Genomic DNA, 23636 nt, shown 5'->3' on the forward strand with positions numbered 1-23636 from the left:
GAACAAGGACGCTAGCCATGGTCCCTCCCACACTCTCCCTGGAGACACAAACCCCAGTCTCTCCTCACAAAACTCTGGGCCTAAAGCAGAGCCCACGATCGTGGCGCCCCCCGCTGCCACTGCAGGTCCCCGCTGCTTGGGCCAGACGCCTAGGCCAGAGGCGTTAGGCCTGGGCAGGGGTGGAGCCTGCAACCGCCGGGAGCTGGGGGTCCCCTGCCCAGGCCTGACACCTCTGCCGGAGGCCTCAGGTCTGGTCAAGGGGCCAATCCGGTGATTGGTGATCGGAGGGTGATGAGGGTCAACTCCTCTGGCTGAGGCATCAGGCCTGGGTGGGGGGCGGGGCCGGGGATTGGGGGGATATGATGGTCCCCTTGCCCAGGCCTGAAGCCTGGGTCAGAGGCGTCAGGCTTGGGTGGGGGGTGGAGTAAGCGATCAGAGGGAGATGGGGGTCCCCTGCCCAGGCATGATTCCTGGGCCAGAGGCCTCAGGCCTGGGCGGGGGCCAGAGCCAGTGACTGGGGGGAGATGGGGGTCCCCTGTCCAAGCCTGACACCTCTGGCGGAGGCGTCAGGCCTGGGCAAGGGGCCGATCAGGCGATCGGAGGGTGATGGGGGTCAACGCCTGAGGGCTCCCAGTATGTGAGAGGGGGCAGGCTGGGCTGAGGGACACTCTCCCCCCCTCCCCCCCCACACACCCAGTGCATGAATTTCGTGCACCGGGCCCCTAGTCCTATATAATAAAAGCCTAATATGAAAATTGGCCGAATGGCAGAATGACGGGTGGAACAACTAGCTGCTATGATGTGCACTGACCACCAGGAGGGGATACGCTCAATGAAGGAGCTGCCCCCAGCCCGCAGGCCCCAGGCCAGCCAAGGCAGTTGCCAGCGGGGCCCCCTGATCACCCTGCTGGTGGCCCCACAGAGAGAGGTGACTGGCGGTGATGGTGGGGGGTGGGGCCAGCTGGCAAGCAGGTGGCAGCAGGGGACGGGCCAGCCAGCAAGTGGGCTGGAGCCACCCCCCAATTGCCTTGCTGGTTGCCTTCTGCAGAGGGAGGCGACCGGCAGCAGTGGAGGGGTAATTGGGGGTGGGGCTGGCAAGCAGGCAGCACCAGGCCTGCCAAGGCAGGTGCCAGCAGGGGCCTCCTGATCGCCCTGCTGGTTGCCCCACAGATCAGCCCTCATCGCCGGCCAGATGTAGGGACCCTACCCGTGCATGAATTTCATGCACCAGGCCTCCAGTAGTCAATAATCTTGAGATAATTATGTATGGTTCCAGGATACTGGAAATATAGATAGGAACACTTTGTAAAGTATATGATTATTTAATCACTATGCTATACACCTGAAACTAATACAAAATAACACAGAATGTAAACTCTAATTGAAAAATACAATTTCTTAAAACAATAAAAACCATGTACTTAATAATTAATATTTTATTTTTGTTCCTAAAAATTTTACTCAATAAGACCATGAGAAAGAGCACTTTTATCTTACAAGGGACAAATTAAATTTTGATTTCTGCCATGAACATAGTATTTGCCTTTCAATAAAAATTAAAAATAAAAACATTTGTCTATAATGGTTAACATTTTTAAAGAGCTTATAAGTTACTTTACACAATGTTATTTTAGTCATAGAAAGGTAATAAATAATTTATAGACAGAAGCATGAACAAAAAAAATTATGCTTTGCAACACTCTGAAAATATGTTATCTAACAACAAAGAAAAATGATTGCCAGCTTCTGAATGAAGAGGAAAAACTAAGAAACATACCTGAGGCACTGAACATATAATATTATTGTAAATGTTAATATTTATGGACTGCTGTGAAGGCAGTAGTAAAAAAACAAGTTTTAATAAAGTTTGAAACAGACAGCCATTTAAATATCTTAACAATTTAAATCATTATAAATTCAAGAATTTCTTTTCTTCTAAATTTTTACTTCAAATAATAGTGAAGGCAACAATTTATAAACAGGCATTCATGAGTACAATACATCTTATACATAAAAAATGTTCATGGAGTCATCTACTATTCTTCTGTAAGCATTCCTATTGTCTTTATACTGCTATCAATTGTAGGGGTGGAAGGACTAATTAAAAAAAGATAAATATATCTGCCATTAGGACAGACCTCTGACAGTGGAAGCTCATTGGTAAGATATATAAATATAGAATCACTGTGTTGCACACCTGAAACAAATATTGTATGTCAACTATACTTCAATAAAAATTAATTAATTAGAAACAAGAATTTGAATGATTTCTCAACATTTTTGCCTGTAATTTTTGTGACAATACTCTGTGCTCTACATTGCCCTACGACCATGTTAATCTTTCATTGCAATGCATTTTCTTAGTTCAGCTGCAGTTTTTTCTAGTTGTTCAATGTTCCACTGCCATTGCTTTCTATTTGACTGAAGCTTGTTCAGCTGACAATGCAAACGCTTAAGAATTGCACCATATCTCTTATTTTGTACCTGTGAAAAGAAGAAAACACATCAACAGGGCTTTGCTTGACCCTTATTATATGTTAGTGTGCTGAGAGCCTTTTACATATAATTAAATTCTCATTACACCTTATGATGTGCATATTATGATACCCATTTTTGTAAAAGGAAACAAAAGATAAAGAGATTAAGTGATTTGACCAAGGTTTCAGAATAAGCAAGTGATGATGTTTGAGATTTGAATCCAAATAAAACATCTGTGATGAAGTGCTTTCTACTTATTAAGCAGTTACCAGTTAAGAGTAATTTTTTTTTTCTGTATCTAGTTGTTCACTGAAACAGATTAATTGATCTAAAAGTTCTATATAATGTCCAATTCCTTGTCAGTAAGTAGATCATTGTGTATGTTGAGCCAGACAATGTGACACTGGAAGGCAATGAAGCACGGTGAAAAGTATAAGGGTTGTGGTGTCTGGGCACAAGAAAGCAAAAACGTCATCATAATTCCTGAGATTAGTGTTGGCTCTACAAATAACTTTTTTTTAACAGTTTTGTTGACATACCATACAATCCACCCTTTACACTGTACCATTTAATGGATTTTAGTATATTCACAGGGTTTAGCTATCACCACAACCAATTTTAGAACATTTTCAATAGCCCAAAATGAAATCTGGTACCCATTAAAAGTACTCCCCATTTCCCCATCCTACCCTTAGCACTAGGCAACTACTAATCTACTTTCTCTTTATATAGATTTGCCTATTCTGGACATTTTATAAAGTAGAATCATATAATATGTGGTCTTTTGTGACTGGCTTCTCTCACTTAGCATAATGTTTTTAGGGCCATCCATGTTTTAGCATGCATCAGTACTCCATTTCCTTTTACTGCCAAATAATATTGCATAATATACTACATCTTACTTACCCATTTTATCAGTTAATGAGTATTTCACCTGTGGCCACTTTTTGTTTATTATGAATAATGCTGCTATGAACATTCATGTACAAGTTTTTGTGTGGTCATGTTTTCATTTCTCTGGGGCTTATAACTAGGAGTGAAATTACTGGGTCATATGGTAACTCTATATTTAACCATTTGAGGAACTGATGGACTGTTTTCCATTTTTACATTCCCATGATCAATATGTGAGAGTTTGAATTTCTTCACATCCTTGAAAATACTTATCTGTATTTTTTATCATAGCCATTTAGTGGGTGTGAAGTGGTATTTCATTGTAGTAAAACACCCACTTTTATTATTTTTTAAAATTTGTTTTTATTGTCTAAAGTATTACAGATGCCCCACTGTCCTCCATTAAACCCCTCTACCCTTCTCCTGCCCCACCACCCAGGCCTTCACTGCACTATTGTCTGTGTCCATGGGTTATGCATATATGCATATATGTTCAAACCAGTTGATAGAATAATGGTACTGAGAACTTTTCTCTTCATTCTTACATATATTAGAGAATGCTCTAGTAAGTCTGGTGGGTGGTTCTAAGTCAATTTAAATAGGGGTCAATTTGTCAAAACACCAATTCACCAAATTAATAAAAATACGCTGTCAAAAGCAAATTTAGAACCTGGGAGACAAGGCTCTGAATTTCTGTCCCTGACCTGACTCTCTTTTCTCTCTCTCAGCTGTTATTGGGGCCCAGATTGTACTACATGCTGAATCTTATCAATTTCTTCCCCAGGAAAACTTCCCCTCTTTCTTTCCCAGCTCCTCCCTAGCACAGGGCTTTTTATTTTTTGTACCTTTATTTTGCCATGGATCATTTTTACAGTATGGTGAAGACTACAGACTCCTCAGAATAATGCTTTTAAATGCATAAAACAAAACATACAGGATTACAAAGGAAAGCAATTGTATTGAGGCACGGTTCTGCAGCAAGCAGGGGAACTGGGACAGAGACACTCAAAGCATTCCAAAATATTGTTATAAAAGCAAAGTGAAAACTTGTAACTAACACTTCACATAAATTGCTATAAACTTAATGCAACTTTTTAAGTTTTCAATTTTTGGTAATTTTTCAAATTCAGATAATTTACTCAAATTAGTAAATTAGGTCTGCTGGTATGTTGGCAAATAGAAAATGACTTTAAAAGGATTAGAAATAAATATGGAATAAACTGAAATACTATATTAAATAATGAAGCTATATTTGAAATATTTTTATACACTGAATATATTCAAGAGGATATATATCCACTGATATGTATGTATATATAGATATATATAATTGGAAAAATTTTTGGTTAATCAATCAGTGTGTTTGGTTGCATATGAGCCTCTTCTGAAATTCTTCTTCAATGGTTAAGGTACAAAATGCATACACAACAGATCAGAACAGAGATGTACAAGTTCCCTTAGTGTGACTCCAGAGCACCAGCCACAGTGAATGCTACGTATCTTATTTACGTATCTTTTTTATGTCTGTCTCTCCAACTAAAACACAAGTTCCCTGAGAACAGGGATTTTTATCAATTTATTTTGTTTGATACTCTATTGTAAGCACTTAAAAGAGTAATTGACACATAGTATGAACTCAATAAATATGTTGAATGAATTGATGAGTGAATACATAAATAAAATGAGACAGTTTTGTAAATCAAAGTGCTATCCTATTTTGAGAAGAACACTGTGTGAAATATGTTGCTAAATTCTGTATTGTCCACAATTTCTCCATATATGTAACAAACACACAATGTTGTTGTTTTAACATGGAGAATATACTGCACTAAAAGACTTGGTACTCACTTGCTGTCATTTGTATGTGATGCAACCTCTATTTGCTTCCACTATTTAAAGAGTATGATTAAATATTTTTATTATAGTATAAATATACAGACTTTTTCATCCTCACCCAAGAATATTTTTTTTTATTATTATTGATTTTATAGAGAGAGGAAAGGGGAGAGAGAAACAATGATGTGAGAGAGAAACATTGATCCGTTGCCTCTGAAGGCACCCAAGCTGGGGATTGAATCCACAACCGAGGTATGTGCCTTACCGGGAATTAAACCTGCAACCTCTTGGGATGATGCTCTAACCAACTGAGCCACCAGGCCATGGTAACTCAGATGCTTATTAATTGTATCAAATTAGTCACAAACAAGTTAAAGCTATGTATCTTTTTATTTTACAAATTAATACCTTAAGAGTGAAAATTATTTATTTGAGCTTAACAACATATTCTTCTCCATTTTAATTTTCATTCATCTAAAGTAAACAATAGTGACTACAGAAGTCTACCAGTGGTATCCCAAATGTGGTCTCACTTTGAATTTTGTATATCAGTTTTTTAAATTAGACTCAATATTTGCAAATATGAAATCAGAGGGGTTTGTAGTACTGACTTTCACTGTTTTTTCCTCTCTTTTGAGGAGTCACTGATGTATATCTAGGAAAGGTCATCTTTTCTGACTCAATAGCCTGTTTTCTAGCCATTAATTGGGTACCAGGTTGTTGATGGAATTAGATTTGGAATAATTTTAGGACAGATTGAAATAGGAGTGAGCGCTTGCTTTGTCAATTATATATATATAATTTTCATACCTTTGAATGAGGGAATTATCTCTAATTATCTATTAACTAGGGGCCCGGTGAATGAAAATCGTGCATGGGTAGAGTCCCTAGGCCTGGCCTGCAATCAGGGCCTATCTTCCCCAGCTTCCGGCAGCCGGCCCTACCCCCCACCACTGACACTGGTTGCCCTCTGCATGTAGGGCGACTGGTTGGGCAATCAGGGCCCTGCTCGCTCTTACCTGCCTTGGCCTGGTGCCGCCCATGTCTGCTGCCACCCACCCCTGGCTCCCCATTCTCCATCGGGTGATCAGAGCCTGCTGGCCAGGGGGAAGGACCAGGAGGTTGGCCAGCAGGTCCCAATTGGGTGATCGAGGCCTGCAGGCTGGGGACAGCTCCTGCTTTGAGCATCTGTCCCCTAGTGGTCAGTGCACATCATAGAGAGTGGTTGAGCAGCCTTAGCATATCATTAGCATATTATGCTTTGATTGGTTGAATGGACGACCAGATGACCAAACACTTAGCATATTAGGCTTTTATTATATAGGATGTGTTGGACTTTTCTAATGCTTTATGTAGTTCTTTATTGTTCTTTAGCTATTTGGGGATTGAGAATAAACTGTGGAAAGTATGAAAATAATGTAAGTTTAAGAAAAGATTCCATAAAACATTGAAATCCAGGTGATCAAGACTTACCTCTATTTCTTTTCTTAATTTTTCATGTGTCTTATTTTCTTCCTCAAGAAAACAAGTTTTTTCAATGATAGATTCTTTTGTAGTTGTGATTTTTTCCTTTAGCTTTGTAATGTCTTCCTGTATGTTTATAAAATTTAATATATACAAGTCAAACTGTGAATGATCAATATAAAGCCAAGATTTTCAGTGTTTCTATAATTTAATAAAACTAGCCGTAATAATTCTTTTTGAGAAATAGAATTAGAATATTACCTTCTATAGGAACAAATAATAAAAACAAAACTATAATACAAACAAATAAACAAAAATTATGTTTGAGCATTTAGAAAATCCAAATGGAATAACATGTAAAGGATAGTGGTAATTATAGTGGCAATTGTTCGGCAACAGTGTAAAGGATACTTGTAAGTCTCTAGCAAGACATAATAGATATTTTAAGTTTGTCTCTCCCACTGTCTTCAAAGAATAGTAAAAGAAATAGAAAAATGTGTAACCTGCAATTATTAATTCATATTATTTGCAAAACAGCATTAAGCATACTAAATTGACTTGGATTGGTCTGGGTCCATTAGCTTGGAAGCTAGGGCTTCAGCATTTTTGTGAGTTACACTTTCTGCAACAAATGTATTAATTGTTCACTGTGACTTTGTTTTACCATGCATTTGTATTAGTCCACACGGAATTTGGGGATGTTTTCTTTATGCATTTGCACATGTGGCATAGTTGTTACATAACTCATGTGCTTATCCAAGTTTTTTAAAGTTGTGAAAATAGTTTCTGAATTTCATTAGAGCAGCCATGGGTACTTGATTAAGTTAATGATAAATTTATCACTTAATAAGTGTACATGAAAAAAGAGAATAGCTCAGCCTGAGTGGTTCAGTTGGTTGAACATCATCCTGTTCAGAGAAAAGTTGCTGGTTCAATTCCCACTCAGGGCACAAATCTCGGTTGCAGGTTCAATTTCTGGTTGGGGCATGTAGGAAGGCAGGAAGGCAATTGCTCTCGCTCTCTCTCTCTCTCTCTCTCTCTCTCTCTCTCTCTCTCATCTCTCTCTCCTCTCTAAGCATGTCCTCAGATGAGGATTTAAAAAAGAAGAAAAAAAGAATAGAAAAGGTTTTAATAAGTGATATTTCAAACCTGTACTTGTTTCATCCGGTTTCCTTCTGGATTCTGGAGATCCTGCCTAAGTTCCTCTTTCATTATCTTCAGTTTTTTAACAAGATCTTGTTTTTCACGTAGTTCAATCATAAATGGCCATTTGCTTTCTTCCTCCCCCGACCTATCTTTATGCACTTTAATTTTTGCATAGTATTCATTATATTTTATCACATGTTCCTTGAAATCTTCTTGGGCTGCTTCTATATCAAATTTAAGCTTTACATTTTCTGTATGTAAGGATTTGATTTGTGTTTCCAGGTTTTCACACTGAAGTTTGCTATTCTCTATGGCAACATCTTGCTGATAAATTAGCCTTTCTGTTTCTTTAGTTTCTGCAGAAACAGTTGCTATTTGTTTTTCTAGCTCATGAAGTTCATTCTGTAAAATATTTCAACATTATTATTATTAATTCATGATACTCAACATGAGAGGAAAGTCATTTTTCTATCCATAATGCATGTAGGAAATCACAACATAAACACATTTATCAGATATAGAAAAATTGATGTGTAATGGAAGGAAACATTCAATAACATAACAAAATTATAATCTCAGTGGAAGCCCAATTATATATCTATTTTTAATATTCATATAATTCTAAATGTTAAAATTTTATCACTTGTCTTAACATTTTACATGTAAACGATATTTTACAATCACTTTAATAATATATTTACATCAGAAGTACACACTAAAGCAGCGGTTCTCAACCTGTGGGTCACGACCCCTTTGGCGGTCAAACGACCCTTTCACAGGGGTTGCCTAAGACCATCCTGCATATCAGATATTTACATTACGATTCATAACAGTAGCAACATTACAGTTATGAAGTAGCAACGAAAATAATTATATGATTGGGTCACAACATGAGGAACTGTATTTAAAGGGCCAGAAGGTTGAGAACCACTGCACTAAAGAAAGACAACATGATAAAAATGATAACACCTTGGGTTAAAAAAAAATCAAAAGGCCTAGGTTCTAGTTCCCTTACTGTTATTTACTAATTGGTATGATCATACGTGGCAAACTTAATTAACCTATCCAAACCTACTCATTTGTAAAATGAGTATAAAGATGTCTACTTTACCTCTCTTGGCATTTGGCAATTCTAACAATATTATTGGCTATATTCCCTATGCTGTACTTTACATCCCGTGACTATTTATAACTACCAATCTGTACTTCTCATTCCCTTCAACTTTTCCACCCAGTCCCCCAAAGCCCCTCCCCCAACCATCAGTTGGTTCTCTGCATTTATGAGTGTTTCCTGTTTTCACATCACCACTCTTCTCTGGTTCTTCCAGATACTGCTGAGTATTCCTTCTCAGTCACAATGGTTCCTTCTAAAGCAGATCTTTCTTAGGGCACCATTATCAGATTTTTCTCCTTTCATTCTATATATAATTCCTTGGGTAATCTTATCCATACTTATATGTTGACTATGTCTACGCTGATAATTCACAGAACTTAAGTGGCTGTTGAGTCCTACATCCAGTGGCCACTAGCCATCTCAAATGCAATATGTCAAAAAATCAGACTAATCCTTGCTTCTATTCCATCCTGTTCTTCCTTGTATCAATTATGTAGCGTCAGAATGGTAAAACCTCAGTGACTTACAAAATAAGTGTTTATTGCTCACATGACTGGGAGCAGTGGAAGTTGGCTAGATGTTGACCTTGGTTGAATTTGCTCAAATGTCTGAGGGTTGGCTGGATGTTACATGATTTAGTTTGGCCAACTGGGGTGTCATGCCTTTGCATAACATGTATTTTATCTTCCAGTGGGCCAAGCCAACCATGTCCTTCTCATGATGATAGCAGATGCATAAGAATGGAAGCCCAATTATGGAAGAGCTTTTTCAAGCTTCTCTTCAAATAACATCTGCTCACACCCCTGCTGATCACATGATGAAACTCACCATCAAGGAGCAGATATATGCGCACCACTATGGCCGGTCATTATAATGACACATGGCAAAGGGTCATATATTAGGCAGAATAATCTTTTTGAAAACATAAATCACATCATTCTATTTCTTTATTTTATTTATTTATTTATTTTTGCTTTCTCTCTTTGGAATTTTTTGGTAAGAAGAATCAAAAAGTATGAAGGAGAAAGGTCTCTTTAGATTAGAGACAGAAATAAAAGATAGCAATCAATGAAAGTTATTAAGAGTAAGCTCAGCAAGAGAGAAATGATACACAAGGATGAAGAATTGGGACCAAAATGCAAATTCCCACACCCCTATTTTCACAAATTAACTAATGGTACTACTTTGGGAGCCACCTTATGTCCTTCCTTCTCTTTATTATCTAACTGCCCCCAAAACAACTCTGCAAGCCGTCCTCCTTTTTTTTCTATCTGGTATGATTATATTGTTTGAACACATAATTTTGAGAGGGAGTCACTGTACAAAAAAGGAAGACCCCAATCTACCCTTTTCCTGGCAGAGACAGAGAGGGAAGTACACTGAAAAATGCAACATGCTGATGAATTTCTATCTTTATCTCCAGTTGACATTTCTATTTCTATATCTAATAAACATATCAACTATACATGTTCAGGAAAGAAAATTCCATTTACATGCTCAACATGTTCCCCTTCATCTTCTTGATTTCAATAAGCTGTACCACTTTCCACCTGAATACTCAACAATCTAGAAGTCTTTTCTTAGTTTTTCCCTTTACCCTTCCCCCAACACCTATTTGCGTTTGGGCTCCAAAATAAAATCCCAGATTCACTTCTGATCAATTTTTTTAGCACAGCCTAGCTTCTGCTGTTTCCATTATTCCCCCTGTACCTCAACCAGGCTCCATATATTAGGCAGAATAATCTTTTTAAAAACATAAATCACATCATTCTATTGTATTCCATTTCTTTATTTTATTTATCTATTTATTTATTTATTTATTTATTTATTTATTTATTTATTTATTTTTGCTTTCTCTCTTTGGAATTTTTTGGTAAGAAGAATCAAAAAGTATGAAGGAGAAAGGTCTCTTTAGATTAGAGACAGAAATAAAAGATAGCAATCAATGAAAGTTATTAAGAGTAATCTCAGCAAGAGAGAAATGATAAACCATTCCACTGTCTGATGCCTCTGGCTCCTGAGCAGGGAAAGCTAACATCTTTTGTGGTGTTGGTACCCTTTCCTCTGTCCTCAGAAAAAAAGAGTAAGGCAAAAGGTGATTCTTTCCTATTTCAAATGAGTTGGATATACAGGATGAGGCTGCCTGTAACCTTAAATTCTTTCTTTCTAAATTTAAAACCTTTTTGCTATTTGATACAGAAACTGAGTTGGGCTGGGCCATGCTTGCTGTCAATGTCAAGTGTTAGAATTAGCACCACAAATCCATCAGGATTGAGTGTTGGCACCAGGCTTTGTCCATCATCAACTTGAATATGAGAAAAGGCAAGCAGAAGAAATAGCAGCTGTGAAAAGGAGAGCCAGATCAGGCAAGGGCACAGGTGAAGTACATGGTGGAGTCATTTCTTTCACTATTAGTTTCCTTCATCAGAAAATATAGTGGACCTATAGGAAAGCACAGGAGGTAGCAAAGCCTGGGGAAAAGAATGGTAGTAAGAGAGATAAGGTAGAAAGCTAGTTCTTAGCTTCACCAAGGGCTGGCTGAAAATACCTAGGGTTAGAAACTCCCTTTGTGGCAGGTACAACAGCCACTTGAGATTGGAAGATGCGCCAGGAAATGATCTGACATATTCCCTGCCTGCTTATTTTTAGCTCAAATTCTAATAATGTTGGAAATATTTGGAGATCTCTCTCTTTCTCCCTGCCTCCCTCCCTCTCTTATCTAGATATTATAGAAAAGAATGAATAAAGATGGAAGAAAATTTTAAAAAAACACCACCAGATTAGGACTGGCTGGCATGGCTCAGTGTTTGAGCATCAACCTACGAACCAGGAGGTCACGGTTCTATTCCAGGTCAGAGCACATGCCTGCATTATGAGCTCAATCCCCAGTGTGAGGCATGTAGGAAGCAACAGATCAATGATTCTCTTTCTTCATTGGTGTTACTATCTCTCCCTCTCCCTTCATCTCTTAAATCAATAAAAAATATATTTTAAAAAAAAGCTGATTATGAGTAAAGCCCTCATTACACATGGGTAGAATTCACCCACAAGTCAAAGAACTTTGAAAAGTACAAGGGAAGGAAGGCAGAGGGCACTACTTCTGCAAAGAGACAAAATGACAAAGCTAGCTTAGTGCTGGCTTAATAACACTGTCTCCTACCACTTGAGATTTTTGTCTTTATTTAAAGAGAGACAGAGGGAAGAGTTCAGAGAGCCAGTGTCACAGATTAAGATGTTTGACATCTTAATCTTTCGTTCACTATTAGTTTCCTTCATCAGAAAAATATAGTGGGCCTATACGAAACTGCAATAGGTTCATCCAATGACTCCACCATGTACTTCACCTGTGCCCTTGCCATATCTGGATTTCCTATTTGATAAGAAAGGCTCCTGAACTCCCATTCTTTTCTTTGCTAACAGGACTAAATAATATCCTACATTTAGAAGACAAAAGCCTTATTTATAATATGCTTAGTCTTAGGATCTCCAAATCAGGGTTAGGAAAGGAACTGTTCTTTCATAACCCAACATGTCCACACCACACATGTCCTTATCAACATTATGGGTTCAGTTTTCACACTTTCGGGAAGAAAATCTGCTCCCTAGCAGTCTTTAAACTACCTGACAAACATTATACACCCTCAGCCCAAGCCCCTCAATTCCATTAACATTCCAGCTATATATATATATATATATATATATACTAGGGGACCGGTGCACGAAATTCATGCACTGGGTGGGGGGGGGGGAGGAGTGTCCCTCAGCCCAGCCTGCACCCTCTCACATACTGGGAGCCCTCAGGCGTTGACCCCCATCACCCTCCAATTGCAGGATCGGCCCCTTGCCCAGGCCTGTGGCCTCTGACAGAGGCGTCAGGCCTGGGCAGGGGACCCTCATTTCCCCCCATCACTGCTTCTGCCCCCAGCCCAGGCCTGATGCCTCTGGCCCAGGCATCAGGCCTGGGCAGGGGACCCCCAGACCCCTCCGATTGCTGGCTCTGCCCCTTGCCCAGGCCTGATGCCTTGGCCAGAGATGTCAGGCTTGGACAGGGGACCCCCATCTCCCCCCGATCACTGGCTCTGGCCCCTGCCCAGGCCCAAGGCCTCTGGCCCAGGAATCATGCCTGGGCAGGGGACCCCCATCTCCCTCTGATTGCTTGCTCCACCCCCCGCCCAAGCCTGACGCCTCTGACCCAGGCTTCAGGCCTGGGCAAGGGGACCATCATATCCCCCCAATCCCCAGCTCCGCCCCCCACCCAGGCCTGATGCCTCAGCCAGAGGAGTTGACCAATCTCCAATCACCAATCACCGGATTGGCCCCTTGACCAGGCCTGAGGCCTCCGGCAGAGGTGTCAGGCCTGGGCAGGGGATCCCCAGCTCCCCGTGGTTGCAGGCTCCGCCCCTGCCCCTGCAGGACGCCTCTGGCTGAGGCGTCCCACCCGGGCAGCAGGGACCGGCAGCTGCAGCGCCCCGCGATCGTGGGCTCCGCTTTAGGCCCAGGCAAGGGACCCCTAGCTCCTGGGACTGCCAGCTTCGACCGTGCCCAGCTCCCATCGCTGGCTCCACCCCTACTTCCTGCTATCACTGGCCAGGGTGGAAAAGGCGCCTGATTCTCCGATCATGGCTGGGGGGCAGGGCAAAGGCGGCCCCAGGGCCGCCTTTGCCCTGCCCCCCAGCTCTTAGCTCCCCCCTGGGTTTCTGATCACTGTCAGTGGCAGGGGGCTTCTTCCTGCTTTCCCTTTCGCCTCCCTGCATTGTGCCTACATATGCAAATTAACCGCCATCTTATTGGCAGTTAACTGATTAGCCAATGAAAAGGGTAGCGTTGTACGCCAATTACCATTTTTCTCTTTTATTAGTGTAGATATATCTCCATTTATCACAATCCAATCCCATTTGAGCATCTATAGCCACTATCTTGATACAATCATGTTCCAAAAGCTCAGTGTGCAACAGCAACAAAGGTCCATTAGTATAAACATGTGGAGCCAATAATACTGAAGTTTGGTTTCTAAATGCATTTTTTGTCAATTTGGCTGGGAAGATCTAGACAGCTGGAAATGAGCTTCTCCATCATTTTCTGTTTCCTTCTTTGTATCAATTTTCTGCCTGTGAAGCCCAACACTCCACCACCAAGGGCAGCTATAAGCTGTAATTCCTGCCACTTTGCAAGGAGGCCAATAGGACCCCCACTCCCCCCCCCCCACCACACACACAGACACACACACACACACACACACACACATACCGCTCCTCTGAGGAATGTACCTGCCACAGGCAGAATTGCCAGGTTGTATTTTGCAGCCTTCCCCAAGTTTCTGGTTCCCTTTTCAACATTCACAGCAGCACTGTTGACATGGTCTTCAATGCTGTCAATCTTCTCCTGCTGAGAATCCACTAGGAGAGATAATTCTGTGACCAGTTGGCTAAGTTCAATTAGGTCCACTTCTAGGTTTCCCATGATTCTGCAGCATATTGATCTTGAGGGATTTCAGGCAATGCATATATCTGAGTCATACTCTGAGGATCAGCTTCAGTTTCAGTAGTGTGAAATGCTCCACCAACAGTCATAGACTTAGTCAAAGAAGGCTGTAATGAAGTTTCCTCATCATTAAATTGTTTCTCAAGTTCTTCTACAGATTCCTGATGGAGCTGGAGAAATTCCACTGCCGCCTGCTGCTGCTGCTTCTTTAACCAGGATCTATCACTCTCCTCAGAAGTACTAAGTCATCTTTCTGGACTTTCCAACAAAGCTTCTCCATATTGGAGTGGAGCTGCTGAACTGCACATGTGCACATCCCCCATTGATATGCTCTTTGTGTAACTTGTCCCAGATTCTGCATCTCTGATACTTCTCAATATTTATCTGGTGCCTTCTTAACCTTTCCAGGTCTGTAGGGATTACTATTTTAATGAATTTCTGGATAGCTAGTTCAAGATGGCGTAATTTCACTTTTTCTTCATCTTTAGACATCCTAAAAAATGTTGTCTTCTACTTGCAACAACTCTCTTCTCTACTTATATAGGAAAACCACCTGCCTGGGTGTTCGAGAGCGATCTTCTTTTTATTTCTTTACTAGAGGCCTGGTGCATGAAATGCGTGCATGGGTAGGGTCCCTAGGCCTGGCAGGCAATCAGGGCTGATCTGCGGGGTGACCAGTTGAGGTAGTTGGAGGCGGGGGGGCCCTGCTGGCACCTGCCTTGGCTGACCTGGCACTGCCCGTTTGCCAGCCCTGCCACCTGCTGCCAGCCTGCAGGCTTGGGGCAGCTCCTGCATTGAGCGTTTGCCCCCTGGTGGTCAGTGTGCATAATAGTGACCGGTCATTCTGCATTTAGTCAATTTGCATATTAGCCTTTTGTTATATAGGATTTCTGTCTTCCCTTACTAGAAAGTAAGCTCCACAAGGAACTTGCTATCTTCTTTATCATCATCTTCCCAGTATCTCGCACAAAATGGTGCTCAATAAATATGTATTATATGAGTGACTAGTGATGCACATGGAATGGTCAGGAAAGAAGCACATGCACTGCCAAGTGGATCAAGCTATTGACTCTATTGATCAACATGGGAAGAGATGACATTGGGTAATCATCTCTTCTCTTTCCTGGACTAATGTAATAGACTGTTTACTTTTCTCCCTGGTTTTAGACAGTTCCTCCTACACTCCAATTCTCCTTCAATCCTTTCACTAGAATTATAGTTCTTGCTGTTGTTACTGTTCATCTTCCCCTTCACCTCTCCACCTCCTCCCTCTCCCCCTTCCTTGTCTTATCTCCCCCCCATCTTCCTCCCCTTTTTTCTTTTATAGATTTATTGAAGTATACTTGATGTAAATAAACGGAAGATATTTAAACTTTACAGTTTGATGACTTTTACATAGTTTTATGCTCATGAGACTATCACAATGAACATAGTAAACATATCCATTACCCACAAGTTTCTTCCTATTGCTTTAAAATCCATCTTTCCTCCTCATCTGTGTTTCCAGATACAATTCACCTACTTCCTGTCATTAAAGATTAGTTTACATTTTTTAGAATTTTATAAGTAGAATTATACAAACTATACTTTTTAAAGTCTAACTCCTTTCACTCAGCATAATTGAGATTCATCCATGCTGTTGGATATATCAAAAGCCCTTCCTTTTTATTGCCAAGTAGTATTCCTTTTGTGGATGTATCACTTTTTTTTATCCATTCATCTGATGGGCCATTTAGGTTGTTTCCGGTTTTCCAGTAGACATACACTTTTATTTCTCTTGTGTAAACAAATATCTGGACACTGAACGGCTGGATTATATGGTAGATATATTTTAACCTTTTCAAAACTGTAAACTGTTTTCCCAAGTGTTTTTACATTCCAAATAAAAGGGTTTGAGAGTTCTGTTCTTGCATATCTACACCAACACTTGGTATGGTCAGTCTTTTTAAATGCAGTCATTCTAGTGTGTATTGAGTGCTATCTCATTGTAATTTCAATTTGCATTTTCTTAACAATTATTGATATTGAGTATCTTTTCACGTGCTTGTCTTTTATAATAACTTCTTAGATGAAATGACTATTGAAATCTTTAGCCCATTTTTAAATTGTTTGCCTTCTTAAATAATGGAAGTTCTTTATATATTGTAAATACACATACACTGCCAGATATGTTGTTAAATATTTTCTCCCAGTCTATGACAATGCAAATTCCAAGAGGGTACCAGAAAATATATCTCACATTCATTTTCATTAGTTTCTTTTGAACAAAAACTTTAAAAAGTATATCTGATAAGCCCTGGCTGGGTGGCTCAGTTGGTAGGAGCATCATCCCGTACGTACACCGAAAGGTTGGGGATTCAGTTCCTAGTCAGGGTACATACACAGGATGGATGCGGGTTTAATCCCTGGTCAGGACAGGTATGGAAGGCAATTGATCAATGTTTCTCTCACATCAATGTTTCTCTCTCCCTTCCTTCCTCTCTAAAAATCAATAAAAACATATCCTCAGGTGAGGTTAAAAAAAAAATTGATGACATCCAATGTAAAAAAAAATTGTGTCCTATTTAAAATATCTTTGCCAAATCCTACATCACTAGGCTTTTTTCCTATGTTTTCTCTGACACTGTGTAGTATTAATTCTTACATTTAGGCCCATAATACATTTTTAGTTACTTTTTGTATGTGGTATGAGGTGAAAGTTGAGATTCACTTTTTTTTGTATATGGCTGTCCTCCACTATTTGTTTCTCTAATGAACTGCCGTGGCACCTGTGTTAGCTCTAATGAACTGCCATAACAAAATACCATAGACTGGGTGCTTAAACATAAACACTAAATTCTCATTGATCTGGAGGCTAGAGAGTCCAAGATCAAGGTGCAGAGGATTCAGCCCCTGGTGAGAGCCCTGCTCCTGCCTTGTAGACAACCACCTTCTAGCTGTGTCCTCAAATGGGAGAGAGAGAGAAAGACAGCTCTAGGGTCTCTTTCTCTTCTTATAGTCCCATCACAGGGGCTTCACCCTCATAACCTCATATAAACCTAATTATCTCCCAAATGCTCCACTTCCACATACCATCGGGGACACAAACATTCACTCCATAGCAGCACCTCTTTGAAATCAATTTATATATGTGGGGCATTTCTAGACACTAGTCTGTTCTATAGAACTGTATGTCTATCTATGCCATATCACACTGTTCTGATTATTGTACTCTATAATAAATTTTAAAATCAGATAATGTAAGAATGTCCAGCATTGTTGTTGTTCTTCAAAGATGTTTTGGCTATTACTGATTCTTTGGATTTCCATATGACTTAGAATCAGTTCATCCATTTCTCAAAAAAAATAAAGCCTGCTGGAATTTTTATCGAAATTGATTTTCAACTGTAGATAAAATTGAAAGAACTGACATGTTAACAATACTGAATTTTCTGATTTGTGAAAATGGTATATCTCTGCATTTAGTATTTATTTTAATCTTTAATTTTTCTCAGCAATGTTTTGCAGTTTTCAGTACAGAGCTCTTATAAATGGTGTTAAGTCTGCTTGGGCTGCCACAACAAAATACAATAAACTTAGTGGTTTAAACAACAGAAATTTATTTCTTACAGTTCTGGAGGCTGGAAAGGACATCAGTATGGCCCAGTACTAGTGAGAACTCTGCCTGCCTTACCTTCTCACTGGGTCCTCATGTGGCAGAGTGGGGAGAGAGAACAAGCACTCTGGTGTTTCTCCTTGTAAGGGCACTGATCCTGTCAGTAGGGCCCCACACCTTTATGATCTCCCTTAAACCTAATTACCTTCCAAAGGCCCCATCTCCAAAATTAATCACATTGGGGATTAGGGATTCAATATGTGAGTTTTGGGGGGACATAAACATTCGGTTCATAACACAAACCTTTGTCAAATTTACCCCTAAGTATTTCATAGTTTTGATGCTACTGTAAATGACACTGCTTTTTAAATTTTAACTTCTGATTGTTTCTTTCAATATATAGAAATACAGCTGATTTCATAGTTAATCTTATGAGCTTTCTAAACTCACTTATTGCCCGGCCAGTGTGGCTCAGTGGTTGAGTGCTGACCTATGGACCAGGAGGTCACGATTTGATTCCCAGTTAGGGCACATACACATGTTTATCCCCAGTTTTGGGCATGCAGGAGGCAGCTGATCAATGATTCCCTCTCATCACTGATGTTTCTATCTCTCTCTCCCTCTCTGAAATCAATAAAAAAATATTTAAAAAAATAATAAAAAAATAAACTCACTTATTAGTCCTAACAACTTCTTAAAAAATAGATTCCTTGGGATTTTCTAAATATAATTATGCTTATGAATAAAAAGTTTTACTGCCTCCTTTTCTTTTTTTATTTTCTTTATTTTATTTTATTGTTTTATTGCTTAAAGTATTACAAAGAGTATTACATATGTCTCCTTTTTTTTCCTGCCCTTGACAATCCCCTGGTCTCCCCTACCCCTCAGTGTCTTATGTCCATTGGTTATGCTTATATGCATGCATACAAGTCCTTCGGTTGCTCTCTTACCTCCCTCCCTCCTGCCCTCCCACCCTCCCCGGTCTTCCCACTGCAGTTTGACAATCTGCTTGAGGTAGCTCTGCCTCTGTATCTATTATTGTTCATAAGGTTATAATGGTCTCTATTATCCATGAATGAGTGAGATCACGTGGTATTTTTCCTTCATTGACTGGCTTATTTCACTTAGCATAATGCTCTCCAGTTCCATCCATGCTGTTGCAAATGGTAAGAGTTCCTTCTTTTTTACAGCAGCATAGTCTTCCATCATGTATATATACCACAGTTTTCTAATCCATTCATATACTGATAGGCACTTAGGCTGTTTCCAGATCTTAGCTATGGTGAATTGTGCTGCTATGAACATATGGGTGCATATATCCTTTCTGATTTGTGTTTCTGGTTTCTTGGGATATATTCCTAGGAGTGGGATCACAGGGTCAAATGGGAGTTCCATTTGTAGTTTTTTGAGGAAACTCCATACTGTCTTCCATAGTGGCTGCACCAGTCTGCATTCCCACCAGCAGTGTATGAGTGTTCCTTTTTCTCTGCATCCTCTCCAGCCCTTGTCGTTTGTTGATTTGTTGATGATAGCCATTCTGACAGGTGTGAGATGGTACCTCATTGTTGTTTTGATTTGCATCTCTTGGATGATAAGTGACTTTGAGCATGTTTTCATATGTCTCTTGGCTTTCTGAATGTCCTCTTTTGAAAGGTGTCAATTTAGATCCTTTGCCCATTTTTTTATTGGATTATCTTCCTTTTGTTAAGTTGTATGAGTTCCCTATAAATTTTGGAGATTAGGCCCTTATCAGATATGACATTGGCAAATATGTTCTCCCATGCAGTGGGCTTTCTTGTTGTTTTGTTGATGGTTTATTTTGCTGTGCAGAAGCTTTTTATTTTGATGTAGTCCCATTTGTTCATTTTCTCTTTAGTTTCAAGTGCCCTAGGAGCTGTATCAGTGAAGAAATTGCTTCGGCACATGTCTGAAATTTTGTTGCTTTGGGATTCTTCTAGAATTTTTATGGTTTCCCATCATACATTTAAGTCCTTTATCCATTTTGAGTTTATTTTTGTGTATGGTGTAAGTTGGTGGTCTAGTTTCATTTTCTTACATGTATCTGTCCAATTTTCCCAACACCATTTATTGAAGAGACTATCTTGACTCCATTGTATGTTTTTGCCTCCTGTGTCAAATATTAATTGAGCCTATTGGTTCGGGCTGCCTCCCTCCTTTTCAATGTGGATGCTTTTTATTTTATTTTCTTCCAAGATTACAGTGGCTCAATGCACTAATACCAAAGAATGAAAAGTGGCAAGAGCACATATCCTTGCCTTGTTCCTGATCTTAGAAGAAAAACATCGTCTTTCACTATCCTATATAATAAAACCATAATATGCAAATCAACCGAACGGTGGAACAACCTGCTGCTATGATGTGCACTGACCACCAGGGGGCAGACACTCAATGTAGGAGTTGCTCCCTGGTGGTCAGTGCCGGAAGCCGGGCTCACAGCTGGTGAGTGCAGCGGTGGTGGCAGGTGCGGGCCTAAGCTGTCAGTCAGACATCCACCAAGGGGTCCCAGACTGCGAGAGGGCACCGGCAAGGCTGAGGGACTCCCCACCCCAGTGCACAAATGTCATGCACCGGGCCTCTAGTTAGGTATAAAATTGGCTGTAGGATTTATGTAGATGCTCTTTTTTATTATTTTTTAAATACGTTTTTATTGATTTCAGAGAGGAAGGGAGTGAAAGAGAGAGATAGAACCATCTATGATGAGAGAGAATCATTGACCAGCTGCCTCCTGCATGCTCCCTACTGGGGATTGAGCCCACAACCTGGGCATGTGTCCTGACTAGAAATTGAACTATGAGCTCCTGGTTCATGGGTCAATACTCAACCACTGAGCAACACTGGTCGGGCTTAGATGCCCTTTTTTAGAGTGAAGAACTTCTATTCCTAATTTGCTGAGAGTTTTTATCATGCATGGCTGTTGTGTTAAAAGTGTTTTATGACATTTCTAGAATTTTCCTTCTAAAATATAAATTTAATTACTTGCTCCCTTGCTTAAAGCCCATCAAAACCTTTCAAGTAAAGTCCAAGTTTCATACCATGACATACATCTCTCACCACTTCTGAAAACACACTCTATGCTATACCATCACCGAACTACTGATAATTCTGTCAACGTACTAATGCTTTTTTAGGCCTCTATGAATTTTCTCAGGTTCTTTTTATCTGGAATACTATCCTTCTTGCCCCTTAACTCTTTTTTTTTTTAATATATTTTATTGATTTTTTACAGAGAGGAAGGGAGAGAGATAGAGAGCTAGAAACATCGATGAGAGAGAATCATCGATCAGCTGCCTCCTGCACATCTCCTACTGGGGATATGCCCGCAACCCAGGTACATGCCCTTGACCGGAATCGAACCTGGGACCTCTCAGTCCGCAGGCCGACGCTCTATCCACTGAGCCAAACCGGTTTCGGTGCCCCTTAACTCTTAAACCTGTCTCACACACCCAATCATTGAAGTGAACTCTAACTGTCCTTTAAAACTCAAGTGAACATATCTTTCTAACTCCTTCAGTGTTAAGTCTATATTCATGCCTCTATTGTTGACACTGCTGCCCTGCATGTAATTATTTGTTTAATTCTTTGTCTCCCTCTTCAAAAGATAATGAGCAACTTAAAAAATGGACCCTCTTCAGCAAAATGCTTAATAAAAAGCAAGACCTCAATATAAGTGAAATAGTATCTGTGACATTCTTTGAAGACTGGGAAGTGTTACAGAAAATTTCTTTATAGAAATCAAAGACATTATTTTTTGTATTATATTCTATTGTAAACATGTATTCTGTCTAATAGTGACTAATGTAATGCAAATATTTATAAGAAATACATATTACCATAATAGTATAATTATCATCATATCTCTGCTGGTGCATTAATATCTAAAGCCAATATCAAAATTGAAACTATACTGTCCACTGGGGCCTGAGCAAGGATATCTTACATAATATTTACAAGTATTAATTAATTTAATCATCATGAAAACCTTATAGGCAGGTCCTATTATTATATCCATTTTAAAAAGAAGAAAACAGAAGCACAGAGAAATTAAATTGCAGACCTGGAAGTAGAAAATCTTATCTTTCAAACTAGGCAGTTCAGCTCTTAAAACTTTACAAAGCACATAGTAAAGGTACTGTTTCCATTTTGCTTTTTTAGCTATATTAACTGGATATTGTCACCTAATTATGCTATAAGCAAAAACCAAACATGCCTTTGGGATTCCCTGTGGAATTATAAATATATTGTGAAATATAAGAAACAGAAATGTTCCTTATCTACTTAAAATGTTCACTGACAACTAGCAACTCACAAGTCATAGCCTTCAAAACATTAGCTTAAAACTTAACCTTCCTTAAATTCAGCATTTTAGGGAAAAATATCAAATAAAAGTGAATTTGAAATAATTCTATGTGAGACATTGGGTTTCATATGCTCATACTACAGTTGCAATTACACTGTTGAATATTTGTATATTGGGTGTATAAAATCTTCCACAAAATTGGAATACTCAAGTAGATTTCACTTAGGGATAACAGAATAATTAAGAAAGAGGTAAATATAAAAAATTCATTTAAAATTGACTAACAAAATTAAGTATCCTCAATAACTTACTTGTTACCAATATAGTTTTAAAGAAAATAAAGACTCATTTAGAAGACAGTATGAAACAGTTACCTGTAAATGAAACAGAACTTTTTTGTTTTTTTCTATTTCTGATGTTTGTGATTGTTGTTGCTTTGCAACTTGCTCTACAACATCGGTTAATGAAGATGTGTCTTGGTTAGCCAGAGCTAGACAAAGGAATAATGTATATCATAAAAATTTAAATGCAAATAAGTCATGTTTCTTTACTCGAAGTCATTACAAATGTGATGTTTTTTCATAAGAAAATTTAGGTTTGCAATTTTCCCTTTCTGACTATAAACAAAACCAAAATCAAAGGCCATCATAAGAGACAATTCAAAATAGCCTACTGCAATGTTGTAGCTATTTCTTTATAGAACAGTATAAATATTTTGATTGTCCCAATTGTTTTTATTCAGACCACTGGCATTCATACTATAATTATACTGCCACCATAGCAACAATATAGCAATTATAGTTGATGAATATTCATTATAGGCCTGCATTTTCAGGTTGTTATACCTTTTCTAAACACTAAATAAGTTTCTTCCTGGAGAAACTTAACAGCTTCCCAGTATCCTAATTTTCTATAAAATTTAACACAATTATCCTATTATGTGCTTTCTTGTTGCTGCTTATCTTTTAATTATTTATTTAAGATTGCTTCATTACCGTCTTCAGGAACTCCTTGACTCTTCCTTTCTTGGTTGACTGACATTCTTCTGTAACTCTTTCCCACTTATGGGTTACCTCTTTATTCCTGCAAAATAATCAACATTGATAATCTTTCATTTTTCTTTGTTGTTGTTTTTGTTGTTTTTTAGTATATCCTGGTGATCCTGAAAATAAATTAATTGCAAATACCTCATAGGGATGACAATGATATTTCATCATTAGTTCCAATAATTAAATTACAATGGTTAAGTGAGAGATTTTTGGAAGAAAGCAGAACAGTATTTGAATCTTGGTTCTCCTGCTTTTCAGCTG

At 39.1% G+C, this 23636-nt stretch overlaps 1 protein-coding gene and 1 pseudogene across 2 annotated transcripts; both read right to left on the bottom strand.

The window, feature by feature from the left end:
* Nucleotides 1-1424: 1424 nt before the first annotated feature.
* CCDC122 (coiled-coil domain containing 122) lies at nt 1425-23409 on the bottom strand. The gene is made up of 5 exons (XM_081083363.1): nt 23322-23409; nt 22701-22816; nt 7822-8220; nt 6682-6798; nt 1425-2484 (listed from the first exon to the last, which is right to left on the bottom strand). The coding sequence occupies exons 1-5, from the start codon at nt 23365-23367 to the stop codon at nt 2335-2337; spliced, it is 828 nt and encodes a 275-aa protein (XP_080939489.1). The 5' UTR covers nt 23368-23409; the 3' UTR covers nt 1425-2334.
* Nucleotides 13943-14905, bottom strand: LOC308511765 (syntaxin-17-like; annotated as a pseudogene). Its single transcript has 2 exons — nt 14180-14905; nt 13943-14128 (listed from the first exon to the last, which is right to left on the bottom strand). The product of its transcript is annotated as a syntaxin-17-like (transcript).
* Nucleotides 23410-23636: the final 227 nt, after the last annotated feature.

This window comes from Myotis nattereri, assembly GCF_964212035.1.
Source record: "Myotis nattereri genome assembly, chromosome: 2".
NCBI lineage: Eukaryota > Metazoa > Chordata > Mammalia > Chiroptera > Vespertilionidae > Myotis > Myotis nattereri.